The sequence below is a fragment of the Cryptomeria japonica genome, chromosome 4 (genome assembly GCF_030272615.1).
Source record: "Cryptomeria japonica chromosome 4, Sugi_1.0, whole genome shotgun sequence".
NCBI classification, from domain to species: Eukaryota; Viridiplantae; Streptophyta; class Pinopsida; order Cupressales; family Cupressaceae; genus Cryptomeria; species Cryptomeria japonica.
Genome location: NC_081408.1, coordinates 138,233,932 through 138,246,470, shown reverse-complemented (window position 1 = coordinate 138,246,470; position 12,539 = coordinate 138,233,932). Strand labels below are relative to the sequence as shown.

The following is a 12,539-nucleotide window of genomic DNA, read 5'->3' as shown; positions in this document are numbered from 1 at the left end:
AGTTACACCATCGCACAATTATTTCTACATCTATCAACTCATCACTACCTTCATACTTCATTTATTCTCTAGATAGGACTCTTTTTACTCATGCTTCTGCACCATCGTGCTCTCCCTTACCATGTCTAGCCTCAATAAAATTCTAAAAATGTCCAGTACCGCATACATGCTGTTAGGCACTAAAAATGTTTGTAGACTAACGTTAATATTCTTGGTACCTCGTATGGGCTTTTAACATATAAAGACCCCATATGTGCTGTCAGGCCTTTAAAATGTTTAGCAAACCAATGAACTAATAGTCCTAGTACCTCGAACACACTTTTTGTAGTAAATAAAATGTGAAGGAAAAGGGAGGGAGGGAGAGGGAGAGAGGCAGGGAGAGGGAGAGGGGGAGGGAGTGGGATGGAGAGGGGGAGAGGGAGAGAGAGGGAGGGTGAGAGGGAGAGGGAGACAGAGGGAGAGGGAGGGAGAGAGAGAGAATAGAAAAGGGAGAGAGGGAGAGGGTGGAAAAGGGACGGAGGGAGAGGGACCGAGAAAGGGAGAGAGGGAGAGAGTGAGAGAGAGAGTGAGAGAGAGTGGGAGAGAGGGAGATAGAGAAAGGGAGAAGGAGAGGGATGGAGGGAGAGGTAGGGAGAGAGAGAATGGAAAAGGGAGGGAGAGGGTGGAAAAGGGAGGGAGGGAGAGAGAGAATGGAAGAGAGAGAGAGAGAGAGAGAGAGAGAGAGAGAGAGAGAGAGAGAGAGAGAGAGAGAGAGAGAGAATGGAAAAGGGAGAGAGGGAGAGTGAAAGAGAGGATGGAAAAGGGAGAGAGGGAGAGAGAGACATTAAATTTTAATTATCATTACTAAAATATCTATACACAAATCTTTTAAATAACTCTTATTTATTTGACATGACTGCAAAATGTGAGAATATTTATTTGAGACTATTAGCTAGATTGTCAGCTTGGAAATAACTCTATCGTGTGGCTCTTAGTATTCTGAGAATTGCAGGGGAACAAAATAGAAAGAAAAAATGTGCATTACAAAAGATTTCCCAAAGCCCAACGATAGGAGTGTGGTTGAGGGATGATGCACAATGGGTTTTGTACATTGATTCAAATGATAAGAACATCAAGGAAAGAATAGCCTTTGTTGCTCAAGTTGTGGACCTTGGGATTATTAGGTCTACTGTTCATCCAAATGGTGACCACTACATGACAGACCTAATTGCAATACAACAATATAAAGTAAGGGAGATAAAGGGGGTAGGGGGAGGGAAAGAGTGAGGAGGGAGAGGGGGAGAGGGAGAGAGAGAGGGATGGAGGGAGAGGGTGGAGAGGGAGAGAGAGGGAGAGAGAGGGTGGAAAAGGGAGAGAGAGAGAGTGATGGGATGGGGTTAGGGATAGACTAGCCTAGTCTATGCTCTTGGATCCTTTCCTTGGATCACCTGGTGTTCTCTACACACCCTAGGGTCTCTAGGACTTCCCTTTACTTGAGGAATCCCCTGACCATGCCCAATCCACCCACCAATGAGTTGCAATACTTCTCCTAAGGTCTCACCTACTCATGAGACTCAAAGCCCCTTACTATGGCTAATAAGGGCTAGGCTTGTTCCACACCTTCCAAGGTCTTAGCAAGGTTGTATTAGGTCTATTTCATGGTATTTTCACCCAGTCATGATCCCCTAAGAGGTTTCAAGCCTTCGAACCCTTACTGATTTCACTATTTTGTTTTTTTGCCTTCAAATAGGGCTACAAGGATTAGGACCAATTAGGCCTCCTAATCGGTCTTTTAGAGCTCCCTCTCTCAAACGATGCACAAACAACCCAATCTCCCAAAAAGGAATACCATTAATTTAGCAAGGAATCAAGGATTTTCTAGGTTTTAGGCCTCCAAGTGTCCGTACACTGTCCTAGGTGGATTTTAAGGTTTTCAAGGGTTTTTGTGAGGGTTTTTAGGGTCTGCCTGGGTCACAGTGAGTGTTTTGAATTTTAGCCACCTTGTTTGGATTGGTGGAGGCTCATCCTTCACACCAATTATTCTTCACTCACTCCTCTACACTTCCTCCAAAGGATGCACTCTCCACTAAACAACCTTGCTCTCCAAGACCTCTGCAATTTGACCTCTCCTAACCGGGCACTGTCTAGTCTCACCTAGGAGTGGGTCTTTGCTTGTCCTTCCTGCATTTTTAAGGGCCCTGCTTGCATGGGACTATAGTACAAGGTCTTAAATTCCATTCCCCATGGTTTCATGGTGATTCCACAATGGGGAATGGAGTTATGACTTCATTTGCACAACCAGTCCAAAACTGGATAGTGAGACTGCAAATTACAAACTATTTACAAACACACTCAACCGGTGAACAAAAACCTAAAATAATCACTCATAATGAAAGTATTTACACCATAGAAGACATTTCACATAGTTTTGCATGCAGTTAAATCCATTTACTTGCCCGGTAACTTCATTCAATCTGACTGGTAACCAACAAACAGCCACAGTCAAGCTCTTCTTGCTTGGGCCGTACAATCTCTGACATCCAACCCATGCATTTAGGGTTTGAAAATACTTATACCACCTTTTCCTCGGTCTATGTGCCCATATTAGGTTTGTCTATGCCAAACTAAGGATTTTGGCCTCCTGGTGGAAAAGTTGCTTGACAACTTTTAAAAGTTGTCATGCAACTTTTAAAAGTTGTCATGCAACTTTTAAAAGTTGTCATGCAACTTTTGCAACTTTTGAGCAACTTTCCCAATGTTTCTTTTCATGACTCCTAAACCCACAATGGGCCAACCTAAGGACACCACCATGCTATGAAGGACCCATAAACACCACAAAGACACACATACCCTCCCTTTTCAAGAAAATCTCAATCTTGACTTATGACCCCTAAGATCTCCACTAGGACCCTAACTAGGACCTATGAGCACTTGGCTCATTATTTCATTTACAATGGCTTCATGAGAAGCATAATACCAACAAAACAAGAAGGAGGGAGAGCTTGGAAGGGTGCTCCTGCACCAGAGAGAGAGAGAGAGAGACAGAGAGAGAGAGAGAGAGAGAGAGAGAGAGAGAGAGAGAGAGAGAGAGAGAGAGAGAGAGAGAGAGAGAGAGAGAGAGAGAGAGAGAGAGAGAGAATACTCTGAAAAGGTGACATTTACCTTCAAATTGAATATATTTTCAATTCAATTCATAATTTCATCCATAATCCATTTATATTCATTTTGTCATATATTTATTTTTTTCTCTCTAATTTAACATATATTTTTAAAATGATTATTCAATTAAAATATAATATAATGATATAGATTCCTTTCCTTATTATAATTTTTAAAACTAATTAACTTGATTTTGTAATACTTGTCACATCATTTCATCATTTGGCCTCACAATTGACTCAATGGGCTTCTTGATTCCCTACCTATAGTAGAGCTAAGCTTCAGGGCATTTATCTGCCCCTATTGATTTCCCTTGGTTACCAACAAAACCCAACAAGATTTATTGCTATTATTACAAATATAGATATAAGACTTTGTAGAGTTCTCTTGATATATAAGATATGCATTAGATATCTCTTACAACTTTAGATAACTTTATTTATAGTTGTAGGATGGTGGTTAAACCTTGTTGTGAGTGGACAAAGGTGACGGAATTTTTTGACAAATGATAAAAAGATAAGATCAAGAAAATGACAAGGATGTCATGGATAGGAGTTTCTCAAGGGAAATATGATAAAGAAAGTTCAGGTGAAACTTTTTGCAATCCAGAAGGCAGTCCTCTTCTTTAATTCCATGGCCATTGTAAATTTTAGTATTAAATATTCACAACCATTTGAAAAGCTATATATTAATTGATAAAAATATAGCATAACTAATTGACGATTAAACAAAGTCACGTGGATTTAACTTCAAATGCAACTGCACTATATTGATTGGACAAGACAGTTAAAATGATGTCTAACAAAAGAAAATTCCAAGCCCGCACAAAATTGGAGTATTGCTAATGGTGAAAAATGAATTTGCACAAATATTTCCATCACTTATAGGTAGAAATTTGATTTTAAATAATGTCAAATTGTCTATTCACACAAAGTTCTCAAGTTAGAATATCTTTCGAAGTTTCAAACAAGAAATGGAACACAAGGAGAAAAAAGTAATAAAATAAAAACACCCAAAAAAATATCAATGACATTAAAAAATACAAAAAAAATATAAATTAAACATTAAAAAAATTGAATATAGAAATTTATTTTTTTTAAATAAAATAATTGTATATAAAACAAAAAGGTATTAGACAACCTTGAAGAACATATATGTTAAAGTTTTTTAAGTTAAAAAAATATATTAAAAAATAATTAATTACCAAAATTATAAAAACGTCACGTAAGAAGGGAAAACGTAGGGAAAAAGAAATAATTTAAGGACAATGTGAGAAAAAAACATAGGAAAAAAGAAATAATCTAAGGAAAATGTAAGAAAAAATGAAACAAGTTCAAAGAAAATGATGTAAAAAAGGAATAAAAATTATCAATCCTTTCCCAACACGCATAAACATTATGGTACCCTTAGAAACAATCGTTCATGGTGGAAACAATGTTTCATCTATTAAAATGAACAATAAATACTTTCCATCACGTAATAAATTGAAAAAGGTAAATGACTTTCTTGACTGAGCAATGAGTGAATTCAAAAAATTGTACAACAAAGCCACAATGCGGCCAAATCTATTACTCTTCTCATAGTTTTCGAGCCTTTTGGACTCTATGTAAAATTCTTATTTCAGTCATAATATTTCTTAATTCGATTAGCAACAATTATCAATTCAATCGACCAAGTTTTCTCCCTTTAGCTTAGAAGTGTTGACATCATAACTTTTCCATTCACCTTGGTATTGTCAACTCAACATCGTGATTTTTATGCTTATGCGTGGAAGTGGCAAACTCTCAAGATTAGGGTCATCACTAGACCTAGACCTAAACCTTGATGGGTTCATTCATGATGATCCTACCTACATGATATCTCCTTGAGAAATCAAATGCTTCATAATTTGCACATTAATATTAAAGAGACTTCATTCTCTCCTCTTATATATGAGATCTCTAATATCACTTTAAACCATGAATATTCATTAAGCATAAGCTATTAAATTTAGTCTAATCATACCATAATGATAATTATTTTTTATCAAGTGTTAGTGCCATACTAAACATTATTAATTAGTAGTGTACAAATTTAATAAATACATAGAGGTCATATCATTTCATAATCTTTAAATTCTCATTATGATTGACTTGAGAATACATCAAATATGCACACTTGGAGACTAGCTCTAACATACATCACATATATACAGTGAGTAGTTCTAACATACATCACATTATATAGTGACTAGCTCCAACATACATAAAAAATACATAGTGAGTGGCTTATACACACATCAATAGTATAATAGTGATTAGCTCATACACAAGGCCTAACTAAAAATCACCTACAATGCATCTCAAATAGGAAAGGAATATTAGTGCATTACATAGTACACCAATGGGGAACTGGGAAGGGGATTCAATGTATCTCATATTACATCAAAGGTCCATCCTCAATCTCATAGGGTTAATTTTGCCAATTGACAATTAGGAAGAGGATTTGGTGTATTTACACTACACTAGGGGTCTATCCTCCATTCCAAGGATCTCTATAAGTAGCTAAACAACCTAGCTTGGTGGATTCAAAGGTATCAACTCACAACATTAAAATATGCTCAGTATAACGTGGTTCTAATGCCATTAAAATAAATCATTTTTACTTAAGTTAACATGCAATCTGCAAACCATGCTTAGATTAAGGAAAATTTGTTCCTAATTCATAATATAAGGGTATAATTTTTTCTATAGATTTAATCTAAAATTGATATGTCCCTAACCCTATAGTGTGTATTGTGTTAACAGTAGTCAGCTTGTGCGTACCTTAACTCTTAATTAAGTTATATTATCATTATTATATTTTTATTTAATTATTTATGTAATCCTAAAGAATATATACTATTATCTAAGTCAACCAGAGTGATTTCATTGACATAATTATGATATATATAAGAGGAAAAGGTTGGTTATTATCATTATACTAAGTATTGCATTCTTGTTGAAGACTATTGTCAGACCCCTACCATGTGGCATATTATTATCAAGTATTTGTAGCATATTTCATATTATATTCTCTTATGCAAGTTAGTTCATAACAAGTGGTATTAGAGCTATGATTTTGGCAAAGGTGCACAAAAACCTAGTCTTTTAATTTATTATAATTTTTCATTGATGTTTGGGGATCATATAGGGAAGCTATAGTCCAAAAACTAGTCTCTATCATAAATATGTTGTGAGTTATTGTAATTTTATGATTTTTCATAAGTTTACCTTCTAGATTATAAATCAAGGATTTTTTTTTATAATTTTGTACATTTTTGAAAATCTCATCAAAAATCATCTTGGGTCTATTAATTTTATTTTAAAATTTGAAGCCAGCCACATTGTGTATTGGTCATATCAAAGATGGGTTAATTGAATTTGATAGAAAGGTTATCTATTGAGTGTATTTTTTCTTAAACCCTAGTTTCATTGGAAGTTCCTAATTTTGACAAAAATTGAGATGCATTACAATGGTGGTACAAATATATATAATAGCTCATGGTAAATCTCTAGCATGGAAATTATATTTTTACTTGTGTGCAAGAGGTGAAGTTAGACAATATATTTATTTTCTAGAGAAACTAGAACAAGATTTTTTAGTTATATGAGATCCTAAAGATGAAGAATAAGAACAAGAGGATGGAAATCAATATAAGACAAAAGAGGAAGAACAAAATAAAGAACAAAAGGAAGAGGAGGAGAAATAACATTAAGAAGAGGATGAAGAAGAAAAAGAAGATGGAGAAAGAGAAGAAGGCTTAGAGGAAGGAGATGATATAGGTACATACACTTCAACTCAAGGGAAGGAGATGATATAGGTACATATCAAATATGTAGACATTGAGAATAGATTTGGAAATGAGAGTCAGAGATGAACCAATGCCTAAATTTGAGCCCAAAATGGTCAATAATTAACTATGGGGCTAGGTGACTTAGTCCTATAGGTGTTAGATGCAGATATTGATAATAGATTTAGGATCAGAAAGTTACTCTTAATATTCTCCTAAAGTTTCAATTTTTTTTTAACACTATTCAATGAATGATTGCCATTGTCAAGGGTTTTTCACTTCTTCAAACTCTAGTTCTTTTTGTCTTAGTCTACACTTTTTGGATCTATATTTGTTCTCTGATGAACTTGCAACTTGCATGTACACAAGAGAGGAAAATATGTTGTTGGGTTGATAGGGATTTGTCTAGGTCAAACCTTGGATTTGGAACTAACTCTATAATGATGAATGAAATAGAAAAGAGGGCTTACCCTTGCAGGTTAAAGGTTAGATCTAGAAATAAATGCTCAATTTGAATCATAATACCTTCCTTTATAGATCTCCTTTTCCTCGAAGTATTCATATAAAGGTCGATGTTGCTGTGTAGGGCTCATGCATGTCTTCACATAAATTTTTATCATGGATGTTGTCTTGAAAGCTTAAAAGTTTGAATACTTGACCTCTCCTTCATTGCCTTAATGATGCTTGATTGTTTGCTTGATTGGAATTGAATTATTCTTGAGGAATTGGAATTGAGAGTTATTTCAAATGAGGGCATAAGGATTGTTTTTATACCTATCTTAATGAAACATGTGTTGAAAATTACAAAAAAGACCGACATCAATTTTTGTTTCTCCATCAACATTTTCCAAGGGTTAGAGGGTTTGTATTTAGGCCTATTTGGATTGGCCTATGATGCCTAATGCCCTAGTGCAATCCTTTTGGACTGGGCAAAGGTCAAGAAGTCAAAACATAGAGTAAAAACCACATATTTAGCATTGGTTTGAGAAGAATCGGGTATACTTAGGGCATACAAGGTAGAAACACTAAAGGCAGACAGTTTGTGAAATCTATATAACAATTTCGTTTGAGCAATAGAAAATGGATATCTTCAATTTCAAGGCGGTGTGCTCTAGAACTGGAAAGGGAGAGGCATGCCAATATTCTTTTCATAATACTTTGCCTGTGAAATCTATGTTTTATGTTGGGTTGGGGAAGTCCATAGGGGATTTGAAGGAGCTTTTGTTCCAGAGCGACGCCTCCATTGTTGGTGTGCATTGTATGGGCAGTGGTGGAAAAACGAGTTTGGCATTGACTTTATGTGATGATCCCAATATCAAAGGTGACATTTTTAATCCATCATTTTTTTGATGGTTTTCCCAGCTTAAGGATTTTGTTGTTCTTTTGCAGCTTACTAATAACACAATTGTTTTTGTGGACATCAGGTTGTTTCAGAAATATAGTTTTCATCACTGTTTCACAATCCCCAAATCTGAAGGGAATTTTAGAGACAATATGGGAGAAGATCTTTAGGAGGAATGTACCTGAGTTTCAGAATGTGGAAGATGCACATATACAGCTTCAACAACGGCTTTTAAAGCAATCCAAGCCAACGCTGGTGGTGTTAGATGATGTTTGGTCCAGAGCTAATTTGGAGAAATTACTATTTGAGGCTCGCGGGTACAAAACCCTTGTCACAACCAGAGACGGTTCTATCATCCCCAGAAACCCCTATACTCGGCTATTTCAATTGCCATTGTTGAACAAAGAGGATGCTCTCTCACTTTTCTGCTTGTCAGCATTTGGACAGACATCAATTCCAAGTACGGCAGATGCAAATCTAGTCATAGAGGTATAGTATTTTCTTACCAAATATGAATAAACCCAAAGCTTCTTATCAAATCAAATAAGAAGAACAAAAGTGAAAGGAAATGATGAGGTCATTTGGGGTTTTGCTCTGGTATATTGCAATTATTGGGTGTTCTCATTGTTCTGGTGCTTAAAGTACTCTGAAGTTGAAAGTACTCAATGTACAAAGTTATAATTCAAATTGCATAATATAATTAATAAAAATATCACTGTTGTGATTGACAGGTGCAAGAAGAATGCAAGGGTTTACCTCTTGCTCTTAAAGTAGTAGGAAGTTCTTTGTACGAGGAACCGCATGTGGCCTGGGAGAATGCAAAGAAAATACTTTCCCTGGGAGAATCACTATCCTCATATCACAGCGAAGGGGTTTTTAGATGCTTGGAAACCAGTATTGATTGCTTGGATGATGTTGGGAGGGAATGTTTCTTAGATTTGGGGTTATTTCCAGAGGAAAAGAAAATTTGTGCTGATGCACTGCTGGACATTTGGGTTTATGTTCGGAAGATGGAGTGGCAGGATGCCTATATTATGTTACTGGGACTTGCAAGAAGAAATCTTCTGAATCTATCAAACAATCAAGGGTAAATGTCTTTCCTTGCATATAAATTTCCATGTTCTCATTTTTTCAAACATTGGACTGACTTGGTTGTTGCAATTATCAGAACTCAAGCAACAATCTCGTATAGATGTGCCCCTGAGCTGTCCTTTTCGCAGCATGATGTGCTGCGAGACTTAGCCTTGTAGTTGGGATGCCAAGACAGTATTACCCACAGAAAGAGGTTACTCATGGCCAGCAAGGAGCATTTCCTATCAGAAGAATGGGAGTTTCTTAGAGATAGACAGGTCAATGCTCAAATTGTGTCTATTCACACAGGTGGGATATTTCGCCCAAATACTTATTTAGTGACAAAATTTGCAGGCTATGTGAACTATTAACAAATATTAAGATTTCTTATGTTCTAATTCAATTGCATATGTGATTTTCCTTATGCAGGTTCTATGGCTGAGAATGACTGGTATGCGATGAATCTTTCGGAAACAGAGGCTCTGGTGTTACACTTTTCTGCAAGCGAATATTTTCTTCCTCCATTTTTGAAAACTATGAAAAAACTCAAAGTTTTGATAGTATGTAATTTGGGTTCAGAGAGGGCCACAATAAAAGGTCTAGATGCCTTATCTTCACTCACTCAACTCAGAAGTGTTCGCTTGGAGAGGTTGGTTGCACCCACTATTCCCAAATAGGGCAAAGTTATCCAAAACTTAGACAAACTTTTTCTAAGCTTATGTGAAGGATTTGTTAAAATGTCCACATTCAATGACACCAACCTGCAAGAGTTTAACTTGGACCATTGCAGTGACTTGGAGGAATTGCCCCTTGCAATGTGTCACATGCCCTCTTCTCAGAGCTGGTCTTTTACCAACTGCCATCTGGTTGAAAAGTTGCCATATAATATCGGAAATATGAGTTTTCTAAGGATGTTAAGATTATTAGCATTACTAGGCCTGAAAGAGCTTCCGGCATCAATTGGAAAACTTGAGCTGCTGGAATTTCTAGATAAAGCAAGTTTAGGTGAAACTTTTTGCAATCCAGAAGGCAATCCTCTGTAGCATAAATTCCATGTCGTTGCAAATTTTTCTATTAAATATTGACATTCACTCGAAAAGTTATATTTTAATTGATAAAAATATATCATTTTTTTTTATTATATATAACTAATTGAGATTAAACAAAGTCACTTGGATTTAACTTCAAATGCAATTACCCTAGACTGATTGGACAGCAAAAATGACGTCTAATAAAAACAAGGTTTGTACTGTAGTCGTAGTCTCGACCAAACATTAAAACAATTAAATAATAAAGAACATAATAAAATATAATTAAAAAATATATATATTTTTAAGATAAAAAATAACAATTATATTTATGTAATTTGACTACAACTCTTATTTTAATAAAATAATATAAACTTGCAATTGCACTTTGGTGTGCAATGGGTATGCTGAAGAGGTGTGGAAGGTTAATTGGGGAAAATTTGGTCTATTTTTTGGATATATTTGTGTAGTTCATGAGGTCAATTTGTGGTCATGATGTTGTTTGTGCGACAAAGGACTTAATTGAGAGGTGATAGCTTAAAATAAACTATGCATCCACTTACAAGGACTCAATCATAACTCAAATGAAACCTTTGAATTGAGAAGATAATCAAATTTTATTAGAAATAGGCTCACCTTATGTTTGCAATAGGGTAAGCGTGCAAGAGAGCTTGAGATGGGGCTAGAAAGAGGTATATATAGAAGGGTAAGAGTGTGAGAGAGATGGGTAAAAAGATAGATATATAGATAGAGAAGAAGATGGAGATATAGATGGAGTCGAAGATCAAGATGGAGATTGGGGAGAGGAAAATGGAGAGAAGGATAGAGATATGAAATCGACAGATAGAGAAGGGAGAGCAATATATAGATATGGAGGAGAAAAATAAATAGTTGGAGAGAGATGAAGACATAGAAAGATAAAGATAGAGATAGGAAGTGATATATAGATAGAGGGAGAGATATAGTGGTAGAGGGAGATAGAGATAGAGGGATAGGTGAAATATTCTCCTTCAGCAAGTTTGAATGATTTTACACGAGTTGGAATATCCTTGAGCAAGTTTGAATAGATTTTGAAGACAATTTCCAGATTTTGCCTTATTCTTTTGTCATTTTAGTAGCAACAGTACATACACAATGGATTGATCTTGCTATTGTGATTCCATGAAGTTTTAGTGGTTGATATTGTATTGCTCTGGAAGATTTTATATCTTCTCTTTGTGCAGGTTTGAGGTGTGTTTATAAATTGTCTCTTATTGTATTGCTCTTGATCTAAGCAAGGGTTTAAGAGCCCAGTCATAGTTCCAACTTGAAATCCCTTGAGTTTTGCCTAATGACCCTTGGGATTCAACTTGTGGAACCCTTGTATAGTGTATATATGTTTTTTAATGGCCTGGAAGTTGTTGGAGAGCAACTTGCTATCATTTCCTAAGCAAGCTCTGTCATAGCCTGACTAGGAAAATGATTTTTAATTTTGTCTTTACTTGTAGGGACGAGTAGTTGTGAATGTGCCAAGTGTTTGGAATGAAAAAGTGATGTATGACAGAGTCTCGGTGAAGAGGTGGAGGTGTGATAGGGTGGAGAGAGAAACAAACCCCATTGAAGAAGACTATTAACCCCTAAACCCTCAAAAGTGCCATTTTTGGGATCCATACCAGTATGGATAGACCAGACAGCCTACCCTAGTGGATCCAAAAGTTTTTCCAAAAGGGTACTCAGATAAACAAAGGTATTGGTAGGTTCTTTGAAATTTTTCTATGCATTTGCCCAAAAACCAGCAAGGTAGGGCTAATTGGGGCTCTAGGGTTACTAGGCCTAGAAAATAGGAAGAAGAGGGAGTGATGGGAAAATGGTGAAAAGCCAATTGAATAACCATTTGATTGGAGTTGAAACACCTATAAGACAACCCCTAGGACCCCTGCAAGTATATGTTGGAGGTTGGATGATCTAATGGTTGGATTTACTCTAGTGAATCCTAGTCATGCTTGAGAGTAACTGTTGAAAACAACTTGATAGGGAGCACTCCAAGGGAGTTTGATTGCTTGAATTGTTAGAAGGACAAGTGAAGAGTGTTGGAAGCCCACTAAAAACCCTTTAGATGCATGTTGATAAGGTGTAACTTTGTTGTCAGAACCTCTCCCCATCAAAGTGG

The 12,539-nt window shown here is 36.0% G+C and overlaps 2 protein-coding genes across 2 annotated transcripts; both read left to right on the top strand.

Moving 5' to 3' along the window:
* The first annotated feature begins 8,209 nt into the window (after positions 1–8,209).
* On the top strand, positions 8,210–9,541 carry LOC131046659 (disease resistance protein ADR1-like). The gene is made up of 4 exons (XM_057980443.2): positions 8,210–8,270; positions 8,374–8,780; positions 9,023–9,378; positions 9,460–9,541. The coding sequence occupies exons 1-4, from the start codon at positions 8,210–8,212 to the stop codon at positions 9,539–9,541; spliced, it is 906 nt and encodes a 301-aa protein (XP_057836426.2).
* Positions 9,542–9,583: 42 nt separating this feature from the next.
* Positions 9,584–10,405, top strand: LOC131874945 (putative disease resistance protein At5g47280). Its single transcript, XM_059218911.1, has 3 exons — positions 9,584–9,671; positions 9,792–10,011; positions 10,153–10,405. The coding sequence occupies exons 1-3, from the start codon at positions 9,584–9,586 to the stop codon at positions 10,403–10,405; spliced, it is 561 nt and encodes a 186-aa protein (XP_059074894.1).
* Positions 10,406–12,539: the final 2,134 nt, after the last annotated feature.

What these genes read in the sequence shown, in the direction of transcription:
- LOC131046659 (XM_057980443.2), top strand. Translation starts at nt 8,210, where the DNA reads ATGGGCAGTGGTGGAAAAACGAGTTTGGCATTGACTTTATGTGATGAT. An exon ending in ATGCAAATCTAGTCATAGAG is followed by an intron (nt 8,781 to 9,022) that starts GTATAGTATTTT and finishes TGTGATTGACAG; the next exon opens with GTGCAAGAAGAATGCAAGGG. An exon ending in AATCTATCAAACAATCAAGG is followed by an intron (nt 9,379 to 9,459) that starts GTAAATGTCTTT and finishes TGCAATTATCAG; the next exon opens with AACTCAAGCAACAATCTCGT.
- LOC131874945 (XM_059218911.1), top strand. Translation starts at nt 9,584, where the DNA reads ATGGCCAGCAAGGAGCATTTCCTATCAGAAGAATGGGAGTTTCTTAGA. An exon ending in AATTGTGTCTATTCACACAG is followed by an intron (nt 9,672 to 9,791) that starts GTGGGATATTTC and finishes TTCCTTATGCAG; the next exon opens with GTTCTATGGCTGAGAATGAC. An exon ending in AGAAGTGTTCGCTTGGAGAG is followed by an intron (nt 10,012 to 10,152) that starts GTTGGTTGCACC and finishes GGACCATTGCAG; the next exon opens with TGACTTGGAGGAATTGCCCC.